Source organism: Rhea americana, unplaced genomic scaffold (genome assembly GCF_003343005.1).
Source record: "Rhea americana isolate MKP2758 unplaced genomic scaffold, rheAme1 scaffold_67, whole genome shotgun sequence".
Classification (NCBI taxonomy): Eukaryota; Metazoa; Chordata; class Aves; order Rheiformes; family Rheidae; genus Rhea; species Rhea americana.
In genome coordinates, this window is record NW_028186834.1 from 3,604,376 (window position 1) to 3,617,402 (window position 13,027).

Sequence of the window (13,027 nt, forward strand, 5' to 3'; positions counted from 1 at the left end):
CTGATTTGTGATTTTTTTCATTTGTATGGGGAACAGTAAACTCCTGGAAAGATACGTAGCCAGACACACCCAGGTTATTTCTGACAGATTATCTAATTGTGAAAGTTAGAAGAATTTAAAATATATACGTAACTGGACAGAGGCTGCTAGTATTGAAGACAGTGGTAAAAGTTCTGTGGAAATAGCTGTGTAGAGGGCTTCTGAAAACCTGGCTTTGTGCAATAAGCATAAGTGGAAAGAGTCATTCTGCTCCTGCTTCTATTGTAAAAATAACAATAATATACTTCTGAGACTGATATTTTCCACGGAGCTCACTTGACAATAACTAATTCCGAATTCATTGCTCTGCATTGTTTCACAGTTAGTGTAATCACAGCTGAATTGCTTAAGCAGACACAAAAATACCCTTGCTTTCTTTTCATAATGCCAAGTGTAAACTTGATTGATGCACAAGATAATGATAAATCAAGTATAACATATTTCCACTGAATCTAAAACTAAGTAATCCTGACTTCAGTGTGTGATATACTGGCTATKTATGTGTGGTAGGTCCTACTGGATGGAGAACATATGCGTTTATCATATACTTGCTAATTAACAGAGCGATTACCTTGAAGGTGACCTGTTATCCACAGTTAAAAAAAGATACTGAATCAGCATCTTATTGTATGTAAAAGGCAGTAGTTGTTGTAGGAGGTGGTGTTATCTCTCTTTCCTCCCACAGGCTTATGTAACTCTCTCAAACTAAGACTTCTTCAGCAAAATAATAATTTCTGTCTTCAGCTTTCTATCACCTTAGCCAGGATATTCCCACGGACACTGTCCAATCTAATTTCCATACAGCCAGCACAGACACTTTCACATTTTAATTTGCATTCAACTGGCAGATGCAGTCTGCATAGAAGTGTTTTGCATTTTGTACAGCTTCATGGTAGCCTGCTGTCTTATTCTTTGTTTATCTTGGAGGGAAAATAATGACAAGCTCCTCTTTTAAAATTGACATTTTGTTTTCTTTGGAAGAAAAGAAGTATATATGTGCCTTCAATGGAAAATGCTTATTGTTCCTCTAGAAACTGCATTCTCCTATTCTTCTCCACTTTTTCTGCTATAAGCCTCTATTTTTTTTGTCATAAAATAAACTTACCACTCCTGTCTGCATCCATTTCCTGCTATGAAATCGRATGGAGAAAATATAATTTTCTCCAGTGTGTACTTTAGTCTTCTTTGTAGCCTATTTGAAAAAAAATCCATTCAAGGATACAATAATGCAGTTATTTTTGTTTCCTGAGATGACGTCCTTCTTAAGAGTGTTATATAAATCGCAGCAAAGGTACTGCAGAAATGTTCCCTTTTGTCTGTTTAGTGCAACTTAACAAATTCTACATGAGATTTCTTAGAACTGAACTAACCATTACAGATAATGCAGGGGCTTTTGTTCACTTTATTAGCGTATAAGCACTGTGTGCTTCAGTTTTCTGTTTCTTTCTGTAAAGTCTATTCAACTAGTCCAACAACACTGCAATAGAGTGTTAATAAAGAAATTAATTTGCCTGCTGCTGCCGTAGGGATACCCACACTGGCTAATGTGGCGTTATCGATGRAAATGCCAATAATCCAGCCGGGTGGCAAAACCCACTGGACTCTGCCAGCTGGGTTGAATGAAATAGCGGAGAACGGCAAAGCGCTTCACGTTGTCAATAGTCTTCGTTTGTGTCTGGTGTGTTGGTATTTGCAGTGATGAAGCTCCAGGCAGCCAGTTGGTTACAGATAAGTTTCACATTGACTGGGACTCAGTGCTTGTCAACTCTGATAATGTCATCGTAGCTCGATTCGATGGCAGAGGGAGTGGATTTCAAGGCCTTAAGATCCTGCAGGAAGTCCACCGGTGCTTGGGATCAGTGGAAGTGAAGGACCAAATAGCAGCCGTAGAGTACGTATGTGCAAACTTTTCTTCTCTGTTACCCCACCTCCACCTTGCTGAATAAACCTTTCCAACTGACACTGCCCAGAATGTTTCCTTTGCATAGTGAAAGGCATTAATGTTTATTTTTAATGCAGCTGCAAATTTTGAAACAATCGCCTTGCATTGCAAACAGAAAATTAAAGATCAAAGAGGTGCTTTCTTTGTGTGTTGGTGCTTCTCTTCGATAAAGCAGTCGTYCAGTCTAAGTATGCAATCTAAATATGCTATCTAAGCTAGCTCATATTTGTTTAGATTCCATAATGTTTTAATGTTTTACTGCTTTTGTGTTATAATATTTTAGGCATATTCAATAAGATGCTGCTCTCACTTGCACCACAGAGTTCTGGAGTAATTGTACCAAACAAATGGACTCGTAATGGTGTAAACAAGAGCAAAATTTGGGCAAATGCCTATTTATGTCTCACTTGCATTATTATTCTCATATTGGTATAAATCCAGCGGGTGCAGAAGAGAGTCATTGCCTGCTGTAGATTTATCGCACGTGGCTTTGGCAGAAGTCTTTGCTAATGGCATAGGCTGATATTAAGGTCTGGCTGACTTGTTCTAGCRGCTCCTTCAGGAAAGGCCAGGGCAATGTGTAAGCCAGTTTTGGGGGGGGAGGGGGGTTGATTTTGTTMTTTTGGAAGGAGTTGATACCTCAACCATTGCATGAATAGGTGTGTCTCTGACGTGGCAGAAGTGGTCGAGGGGGCACCTAGGGCTGAGGCTGGTCAGGAGCGGGCTCACTCCCTTCCAAGTGAGCCTTGRGAAAGGCCATCAGAAGCAGCCATGGGCTGTGTTACGTGATTTGAGCAATGGTGTTCCAACACCCAGAGGTTACAGACTAAATTACATCTGGCCTCTTTTCTGGATGTGCTGCATGGGAAGAGCCCTTGGCTGAGAGGAAGGGCTGCAGTTGTTTTTGGCTGTTCAAGAGCAGTTGGATTTTGCCCTCAGGTTATTAAATCTTTCCTGTATAAAATTCACCACTGCTTATTAATTGCCTTGATGAGAAAATTAATCATTTGGATGATTACGTAGACTCAAGAAGTTGCATTCATCTAGCTGTCTGAAAGCCAGGGCACTGGCCRAAGGCAGTTGCTTCAGCTCCCTCCCTTGTCAATGGAAAATCCAGGCTCTGGGGGAGGCTGGTGCTCCCCAGCCTGAAAGTGTCCAACGCAGGTGGGAAGACTTGGCCGTTCAACGGTCTCTCTCTTCTCTCCATTAGCTGAAGAATGAGTGTAAATGAGCAGTTTAGACAAGTTGCATTTCCCAGTGAAGTAATACTTTATTGTCGCTCACAATTATGACAATTCCTTACTGTGTGAATAATTTTATTCACTTATTAGAATCACTAAAATAAAAACTTCATTTTATTTTCTTGCAGATCCTTACTGAAACAACCATTCATTGATCCTAAGAGACTGAGTATATTTGGAAAGGTAATGTGCAGAAATAGCATGATGCGTCATCATGATTCTTCAAAAGAATGCTATAAAATCATAAGCAAATACATTTTTCTACTTTCCTAAGACAATTTAAGTTATTAGAAGAGGGGAAAAGCTTGCCRTAATATACTGTTTTTTCTATTTCTTTTCTCAAAATGGCTATTTGAAATAGTTCATTTTTTTGGAACTGCAGTATTTGCATTTCAGAATCTGTGTAGAGAGTGTGTCTGATGAGAAGCCTCTGTTTTCATTAGAAATTTTGAACGTGGATTTAGTTTCTGCAAAAGCCTGCTTCTTATACTTTCACGTTTGGACTGTAGTTAAATAGATAACATCCTTCTAATATAAGTTTTATATCCAAATGCTTTATTGACCATTCAAGTGACTGAGTTATGAGCCTATAGCACCAGGAACCACTTCCTCCTTGTGCCATCTGCTAGAAATCTCTCATTTGCTGTTTTATCAGCTGCTTAACTGCATGGTATGTCATTGCCTCTAGTGTTAGAAAGAACCAGGCAAAGGTTTAACCTTTTGTGAAGAACTAAATAGCATTTTATTGATTTCTATTAAAAAACAGCAGCTAGGAACAGCGCATAATTATTGCTTCTTTTACAAACTAGCATTTGCATCCCTCCTGTTCTTTTCCTTTTTTAAGTGTTACCTTGCAAATGATAATGTTTTGTGCTTTTCAACACAAAGCAACAACAAGCCACACGGGATGCCTAGGCGAACCCCGTGATCAGCAATGATAGGAGCAGCATGCCCACCACTGGGAAGCCCCTTGCTTCCCATCGCTGCTCTGCTACTAACATGCCGCACGGCCTCAGGCAAGGCACTTAACCTTCATGTGCCTCTCTGARTGCCAAATGAGGGGAGTGATATTCACCTCCTGAGCAGTAGCATTTTGAGGCTTGGTTAATGTTTGTAAAGTGTAGTGGAAATGAAGTACCGACTACTTTTAGCGTTCCACACGAGCATGACCTTCCCCTTGAAAGACGTGAGCTCCTGCCACGTTGCTTGAGCTAAAAACTTTCATTGCGAGAGTATCATCAGCATCAAGAGCAGTATTTAGTTTTCAGGGCAGCCACCAAGCAGGGATTGCATTCAGCTGAGTATGGGTGGATGGAGCTGATTGCATCTGCCACATAACGGCACAAATTTCTGTTCAGTTTTGGTGCTGGTTACCAAAATACAGGAAAGTACACATGCATATAGGCATACACATTCCTCCATTCCTCTTTCCTCAAATAACTGAAGATGTTATTTCTGAAATGCCATCAGTAGACACCTCCAAATTACTYGTTTTTTTCTGACCTTAGAGGTTCATTTCATTGCCTTTTGAAAACTCCCACAAGTTTGTATTGGAGGTTAGACAGCATCTTGTTTCCTAATGGTGACATGATGAGACAAGTACCATGGAGTGTACATTTTAACAAGACTTTTTACAAGACTGCTAAAGGCTACCTGCAAAAACTTTGTCTTCCCCGAAATATTACTAGTAGTGGTGTTCCCACATTTATTTTCTGAAGGAAAGATTGAGGAATGAAAATTGGAAGTATGGGAAGGCAAAGAACAAACACTGGGAAATTCAATAACCTTCAATGCTGCTTTGAATTCAGAGTTTACTGTTTCTAAACTAGTTAACCTCTCAACATTGCTTTCCTGAGATCCAGCTTCCAGTGACAAAAAAAAATCATACATTCTAAACATCAGTTTTAAAATTAGGAAAAAAATCCACTTAAAAGTTTCCGACGTTAYTGCATTTTCAACCTTGTGCTTATTTTAGTCGATTAAAAATCTTCTAGATCCATTTACTGCTTACTGTGTACAACACTATGATAGAAAAAGTCTTCTTTTTTCCTTTCTATGCATTAAATTGTGTTGATTGATGGAAATGGAACATACATTTGCTTGAAAATAAGATGACTTTTTTATTAGCTAATGCTGATCACACACAGCTAAACTCATACACGCTGTCATGGAGCTCTTCAGATTACTTGAATTCTGGGAGAGGTTTCAGAACAACTCTGAAAGAAAAATCTTGCCAAAATCAGTAATGTAAACTACTAACAAGAGTGACAAGAATGTCCAGAGGGCACAGTGTGGAAAATACCTACTTCTTATTGCCAGGCGATCTGCCAATGCCRTCTTGCTTATCTCTGCGAGTAGTACGTGCCCAAGTGATGAATGATCCAAGGGCCTTCCTGAGCAGATACACAACAAATCATGGTGAATTTGCATTTCCCTGTCATGGAAGTAGAAGAAGAAAAAGAGCTCGAAAAGAAGTTGAAAGGAGGACTTCACAGCTAACTACTTCTTTAAAATATCGCCATTAGGATGAAACAACAGAAATCGGACCTATGAGCAAGGCATTCAGGTCCTTGCATTAGGAGATACAAAAACTATTGATTCCATCATCCCATCATCACTGTGAGGTGCTTCTAAAAATGTGGGTTCACTGYGTAGTGTTTTTGTCCTGGAAAGCCTGGCTTGAAGCAAGGGCATAAGCACAAAAGAAAGAAATTCCCAGGAGAGCTAAACCAAGCTCTTAATGAATACATGGCTTAAATAATAAATAACCTGGCAAAATCTATCCTAGGATTAAATTTGTGCTGTGGAGCTACTGGGAAAGACACAAACAGAATATTAAATAAAAGAAAAAGAAGAGAACCCAGAGGCGGAGGAAAGTTGCTATTCTCTTAAACTCTTTGAATTATACAAGTTTTTGGTGCCCACTCAGAAATTCTTTCTTAGGTTAAATCTGTTCCTGCACGTGGACAGTTCAGAGCTATTCCTGGCGTCCTGTGCTGGAATTGCCATGGGAAGGGGATAACTTGGTTCCTTACCCTCCTTGGGAAATCCAATTCTGTATTTCCTTCTGTGTGCCCATTTACATTTAATATAGGCTGGTTCCAAAGAACGTTCATGTTTGCTTCTTAAGTAAGCTTAAAGAGTTTTCAGGTGTTCCAGCTCTTCCAGAGAGGTCAACTGTTAATTAAATTTTTAGACATGAAGAACAGGAGCAGACAGGATATGAAAAAGTCCACAAGAAACCTGTGTGAGCATTTGACACAATATTCATTATTTTGAGGGGATGGGGGGTTTTTTGTTTGTTTTTTTACATTTTTCTTTTCCTTGTCATGGGATAATTTCTTCTTGCTGAAATGTGTTCGTGCCAAACACAAAACAACACAAAACCCCCAAATAACTGCAAAAGTCAATTTTCCAGTGCTGATGAAGAAAGAGCAAAGATGGCAAGTAGAGAAATTTGAAGAACCCATAATATATGAGAAAATCACTGATCCCAGACGCCACAACTCAGAATTTCATTTTCTTTGGGCCTGGAACAAAAATAGGTGTACACATGTGGATTTTCAATGTCATTCAAAAGGAACGCGTGGCCTCAAATTAAAGCACTTGCTTTCATGCTGCTCCTTCTCAAATCAGAGGGGTTTTGTAGACCTGGCCGAGGAGATGATGATCGGCCGTAAGGACAGCAGGAGCGGTGGGATGAGGCAGGGGATGAGCTCGCCCTCTGCACCCCGTGTCTCCCAACTCCTTCCTGCTCTCCATTCTGCTGCACTGTAACAGCAGCCTGATGGTCAGGATGTGCATCTAGAGATTAGCATAMTACTGAGCAACGTGACTGCCTAGAGGTTTTTTCCTGCAAAACACTGAAGGATCTGTACCTCTCTCTCTGGGATGTTTGACAATGCTGCGGCAAAAAGAATTCATTAATAGTGGTAGGATCAATCTTCAAAGATCCAAGTGTCAGAGGAAGGACACTTTGCAATCAGTTCACACAGTTTTCCCCCATTCCCACACTCTGTCTTTCTCTCTCTGCAGTCAGCAGTGTGCTCAGTGTGTCCCTGTAATTAGCWTATATCTACGTTAAATATATCAGAAAGTGAATACAAATCTTCCCATCTAGGTTCTGTTGCCAACAGCCTTGCTTCCCCCCCCACCCCCATAACTTTCACATTTTTTCCCAGCTGCAAGTTGGTGTGCCATGATGGAACTATGGACCTTAAATTGAAATAAGCTCATTGTTACTAAATGGCRTATTTTAAAAATCACAGCCAGGCCAAATAGTATCTTTATTCGCTCTTAACTGTGTGTTTACATTTCATTTTAAAGTAACTGTTGCAATTTTTTATAAATACATATTATACATTATATGCATACTATAAAATATCACCGTTGGATTAGCACAATGTGTTTTATTTCATTATTATTAGAAAGAAATAAACAAAAATCTCATGATACCGTTTCCTCTGATAGGGATACGGCGGCTACATTACATCAATGATCCTGAAATCCAGTGAACGGCTTTTCAAATGTGGAGCCGTGGTGGCACCAATTACAGACATGAAGCTGTATGGTGAGTGCTCCCTATCCTTCACCGGTATGACAGCTTATTTCAAAATATCTTTTATTCATGGAGCTACTGTTCATTTTAACTAAGGGCAGGCAATGTAGCGATATCGACTAGTTTTCACCTCGCTATCTCGTTCCCCCCTTTAAATGAAGGGTTGAGGGCAGCTTCCACTGGGACAGTTCGCCGAAGCGTATAACAAATACATTGTTATTAACACCACGAGTTTTGTCAGAAGAGTTGTGTTTCCCATTTTGCACTGAAATTCAATAAGGCATCTCGTTCCCTTAGACGCTTTTAGTATATCAGCCTGAATCAAGATTTTTGGTAGATATGGTAGAGAGAGATACACGTATGAATCTTTCAAAATTAGTGGTAAAAAGTTCCTTGTGACCTCGACCATGTCCTCATTCAGTCAGAGGGTATTTGGCTGTATGTGACATACTGGGCATGTACTATGGACTGTGGCACGCAGGAGATCAGATTAAATAGCTTCTCCTGGCTGTAAGTCAGACCTAAGCATCTTTTAAATAGAATTCATTTTGATTAATTTTGATTTTTTTTTTTGTTCTCACTTACACAGCATCAGCCTTTTCAGAAAGATACCTGGGTATTCCTTCAAAAGAGGAAAATACCTATCAGGTAAATTAGTCTAAACAAGTAATTTAAAGTTATAGTTTTACTTCTAAAACACAATTTAGTTACATCTTTGTATSTGTTTGCTTACTAGGCATCCAGCGTATTACACAATCTTCATGGTCTAAAAGAAGCAAATTTGCTCATAGTTCACGGGACAGCTGATAGTAAGTATCTACAGATGCAATTACGTTTGTTGTCAGAGGTTTTAATAGACAGATCTTCAAAGACAGATGAGGCACGCACCTAGCAAGAAYGTTTTTAGTTTTGTTATCCCTCTGGTGGGGTTTTCTGCCCAAAGAGATTTGATTGTCTGTTTTAATTGCCAATTCTAGCTCTAAGCTGAATGACGCTTTGCTGAATATTTGTACCTTTTAGTTGSTGTATGTTCTAATTTCTTTAAAATCTTGTGGATGACTGTCTTGCTCTTGAAAGGTATTATATCAATTATTAATAGAACAATATACATTTTTAATAGTATTCCAAATTTACAGAGCTTCTGCAATTGAAGAAAAAAATTCTGGTACAGTTGGTGAAGTACAGTATCCAAAGGGAAGTTAAACTTCCCACCTAATTAATTACAAGTTACTGCCAAAGCACTGGAAACCGAACTATGGGGAGCCCTTTCATAGAGCTGGTAGTTTTAACTCTAGTTTAACACAGACAAATAGAAAAATACAGGAAGGTCTGGCACTTAAATTGCAATTACCTGCCACCCTCGTCAAAAGCTGTGCTTTGGGCCGCAAGCGCAGTCCGAGGGGTGCAAATCCCACGCGGTGCCCCGTTCTCCCCAGAGCGGGTGCGAGCAGGTGCATCAGGCGGCCGAGCAGGCGCGAGATTGCAAAAGGCAGCAGCAATTTCTATCCCGCTGAACTCGGCTCTCGAGGGAATTGGGGTGCTGATAGGTGTCTGAGCAATGTGATGTGTTCAAGGCTATGATTCTTTTTGCCTGATGTCCTTGTTTGATGTCACATGGCTCAGCCTACATTCAGCCTTAGCCCTACAGGCCTAGAACATGGCCATAAAGTTGTCAGTTTTTACCACCAAAAAAAAAAAAAAAAAAAAAAGTTGCTGACATATATTACGTAAAGTTCATTACCTGAAGAAGCAAAGGCTGTATCTATCTTGTGCAAGCAAGAGAAAATATGCTGTGCTTTCCTTTAACACAATTATAAACTGGCTTGATGTTCAGACACAATGGTTTTGCACACCTCTAAACTATTGCAGTCTGTGAAATCCCAGGATAGCGAGAGGAATCTTTACTGAGTGCCTAGAAAGCATAGCTGGGGCTTTCATCTCACATCTCCCTTCTCCAAAAAAATCTGCTCTTTCATGTTCTGTCACTGTTATTGGTTGGGCTGTGCATTTCTGATTGGAAAAAAGTTAGTCAACTGCAAATCTGTTATTTACAAAGAAAGTCAAAGTTGTTTAACAGATAAATATTTCATATTAGCTTGGCTTTTTCTGACAATATTAAATGTCATTGTCTTGCAGTGAAAGTCCACTTCCAGCATTCGGCAGAACTAATTAAACATCTAATAAAAGCTGGAGTTAATTACACTATGCAGGTATGTGCAGCTGTGGTATTTTCTATAAACATAGTTCAACATTTAATCTCATATTGCTATTCCTTCCCTGAAAAGGATCCTCCCTACCACTATGCACTAGCAGTAGTCTGGTTTGCAGTTATAGTGCTATTTTACTTACTGTTMGTGTGGGCGTTGAGAACCAGATCTTGTCACTGTTCTGCTGGGCTCCTTCTCCTCTCTTACACCTCTTTTTTTTTTCATCTGCTTTTCCTACTGCACTATGTAAAATGCCTTCTTGTCCACATGCACTCTATGTCATGTGGAAATAACAATATTATAGTCTGTTTTCATCTAGAAAGGTGATGGATCACATGAGACTATTTTCCTGTTATTTTGAACATATCAAGCTCATTAAAAGATAGCTAAAACGTTGGAATACTCTTCCCCTCCAAAGGCGCCCTGAGAGTGGGCATGCTGTGAGGGCCAGGTTGGGCGGAGGAGGACAAGGTGTCTTTGAACATGACCCATTGGAGAGTAACTGGATTTTGCTGGTTGAGGGTTCTGGTTGCATTAAACTTTCTTGAATATCTTAGATGATGTGGTTTCTGTTCACTTCCCCAAATATCTCTGATGTTATATGTTAGAAACCTTGTTCTTACTGACTTCTGGTGGACCTGTAGTTTCCATTGAAATGTATAAGATCACATGAGGAAAGAGGTGATAACAGGGAAGTAGGTATCAATTACGGAATGGAAAAAGAGTTTRTACGTGAAATGGCATAGGAGCTGTTCTAGCTGTCCTTGTGATTTCAGCTGAGGTGATGTTTTGGCCTCTAAAGAAAGGAAGTAGGAATGAGAGATGTCACTCAGAAACAACCCTATTAAGGAATTCTCATGCAATCTTGTGGTTGCTGTAGTTTTAGGAAGGGGCTGAATCCATTTGCGCCAAACTACAAGTCTCATCTCCGAAACTCTGTGATCTGGATTTATTCATTCAATCTGCAGATTGCCAGTCAGCCTCACTTGGGCAAAAGTCCCAATGAATTCAGAGTGAACAGATAAAAACATCCTCATCCACCCTGGGAAAGGAAGGTGATGGGCTTTAGATAAGAGAGGAAGGTAGTTAAATATATTAATAAAAATATATTTTTTACTTAACACACAGAAGCTGGATAATTGAGAGGTACCTAAGAGCATGAGGTATCGAATCCACATTAAAGTTAATGGAATTTGGATGTCTAGACACCACTGAAAAATCTAGCTAAATAAACTTGTAAGCACAATGACTGAGAATATATATTTTTTGCTTCTACAGGCCCCACTGCAGTTGTTATTTTATTTAAGTTTTGAATTCTGAGGGAATGAATTTTGAGTTCTGTTAGCTCTCCTTGATGCCACAAAACTAATGTTATCATCTTGTTGTCATCTAAAACATTTTGAAGATCAGAAAAAGAAAATTAGAGTTCTAAATATTTTGAAAAGCCTTTAAAAAACTATTTTTTTTCCTTTTGTCTCTGCTAGATCTACCCAGATGAAGGTCATAACATTGCTTCTGAGAAAGGCAAATATCACCTTTACAGCACAATCCTTGGGTTTTTTAGTGCTTGTTTAAAGGAGGAGACACCAATTCTACCACAGGAACCTGAAGAGGATGAATAAGGAAGCCTGTTTGTGTAGTACTAAATGGGGATATGCTTTGCAGCTCAATAAAACCTTAAATAAAAGTGACTGTAAGATTGCAGATTCTGCAGAAGCTCAAGGGCAGCTAAAGGATATCACAGCGGAACAGCACATTTAGAGACAATGAGCTAACAAACTGGAATTCAAATACAAAGTCCAAACATATTACCAAGGGACAAAACCTTTACCTTTGTGGAAGGTCAACAGTTGGTTAGTTTCCTGGAAGAACTTAGTTTTGCATAAGTGTAGGGTTAGTGCATGTTTGTTATGTTAAGCCTCACTGTTGGTTCTGTAAGTGATTGCTCGTTTTTTTAATTTAAATGCACATCTTTATTCATCTTTACATAATGCACAACCTGTCGTAAGTATTATGGCCACTAATACTTTAAAAGGTGAGCTGCAATCTAACACTTTACTGTAATGTTACAATAAGTGCAATTCTTTCKCTGTCTATTACACATAAGAAACCACGGAGTTAATAAAGGGCACGATATTTTCTGTAGTTTCTGCTCAAAGGGGAAATATTGTCCAGTGCATCATATAACTTCAATATTGAAAATGATTTTTTTTTTCAATTTTAGCGTTTACTATTATTACTGTACCTACTAGTAACCAATAGGGGATTTTTTGGTAGTGTACTCTTGGTCTTACTGTATATACATGAGACATCCTAAGCAGAAATTCCTTCTGAGCTTGAACAGGTTCTTCGGGACATAATTAACAGCTGTACTTAAAACAGTATCTGCAATTGAAATCTTTCCCCAATCCAAAATGTATCTATTGTTTCTTTAAAATATGTTTGGGTTGTGCTTTGGTATTGTTTATAGTAGTTAATGGTTTGCTGGTTACACTCTAATTTTAGAATATGCTACTTTGTCACATGTAAATTAGATACATAAATATTAAATTATAGTTTCAGATAAAGAAAATTTATTAACAATGTATAATGCCATTGAGTAATACTTTACTCTTCAAATGAAGAAATATTTTGTATAGTGCATCTTCCTTTTCTTCATGTGGTCTCAAGTTCCGTTGTGATGTTCATCAAGGTGGCCCCATCTCCRCTGGTTTTTATTTGGTATTCCATGGCTGCTCGTTAAGTCTCTGACTTAGACTGACTTTAGACTCAGCGGCGTTACAAAGAACTGAAACGTTTCTCATTCAAGGCAAAGGAAGCTCCTGACGAGCGAAATTTGGTTATTTATTCTGAAGGAAAGCCCCCATACATCCATTTATTTGCCAAGGCGAATTACAGCAATAGAAATTGAAACTATGAAATGAACAAGGCAGCCAGTTCCGGTCTTCAGAATGTTAATTCTGATCACCGAAATCAAGTACAATGTTCACTTAATTTGGGGTATCTTCCTGAAGGCATGTGAACGCTCTTGACAGATGCT

General features: G+C 39.0%; 1 protein-coding gene across 1 annotated transcript in view; it reads left to right on the forward strand.

The window, feature by feature from the left end:
• The window catches only part of DPP10 (dipeptidyl peptidase like 10), a 215,422-nt gene extending 203,262 nt beyond the window's left edge, over positions 1-12,160 (forward strand). Inside the window, exons 19-25 of the mRNA XM_085320968.1 lie at positions 1,736-1,930; positions 3,351-3,405; positions 7,693-7,792; positions 8,370-8,428; positions 8,517-8,589; positions 9,917-9,990; positions 11,472-12,160. Coding sequence (XP_085177094.1) covers positions 1,736-1,930; positions 3,351-3,405; positions 7,693-7,792; positions 8,370-8,428; positions 8,517-8,589; positions 9,917-9,990; positions 11,472-11,609 — 694 coding nt within the window. The 3' untranslated portion in view covers positions 11,610-12,160. The remainder of the gene's footprint in view (positions 1-1,735; positions 1,931-3,350; positions 3,406-7,692; positions 7,793-8,369; positions 8,429-8,516; positions 8,590-9,916; positions 9,991-11,471) is intronic.
• The last annotated feature ends 867 nt before the right edge of the window (positions 12,161-13,027 follow it).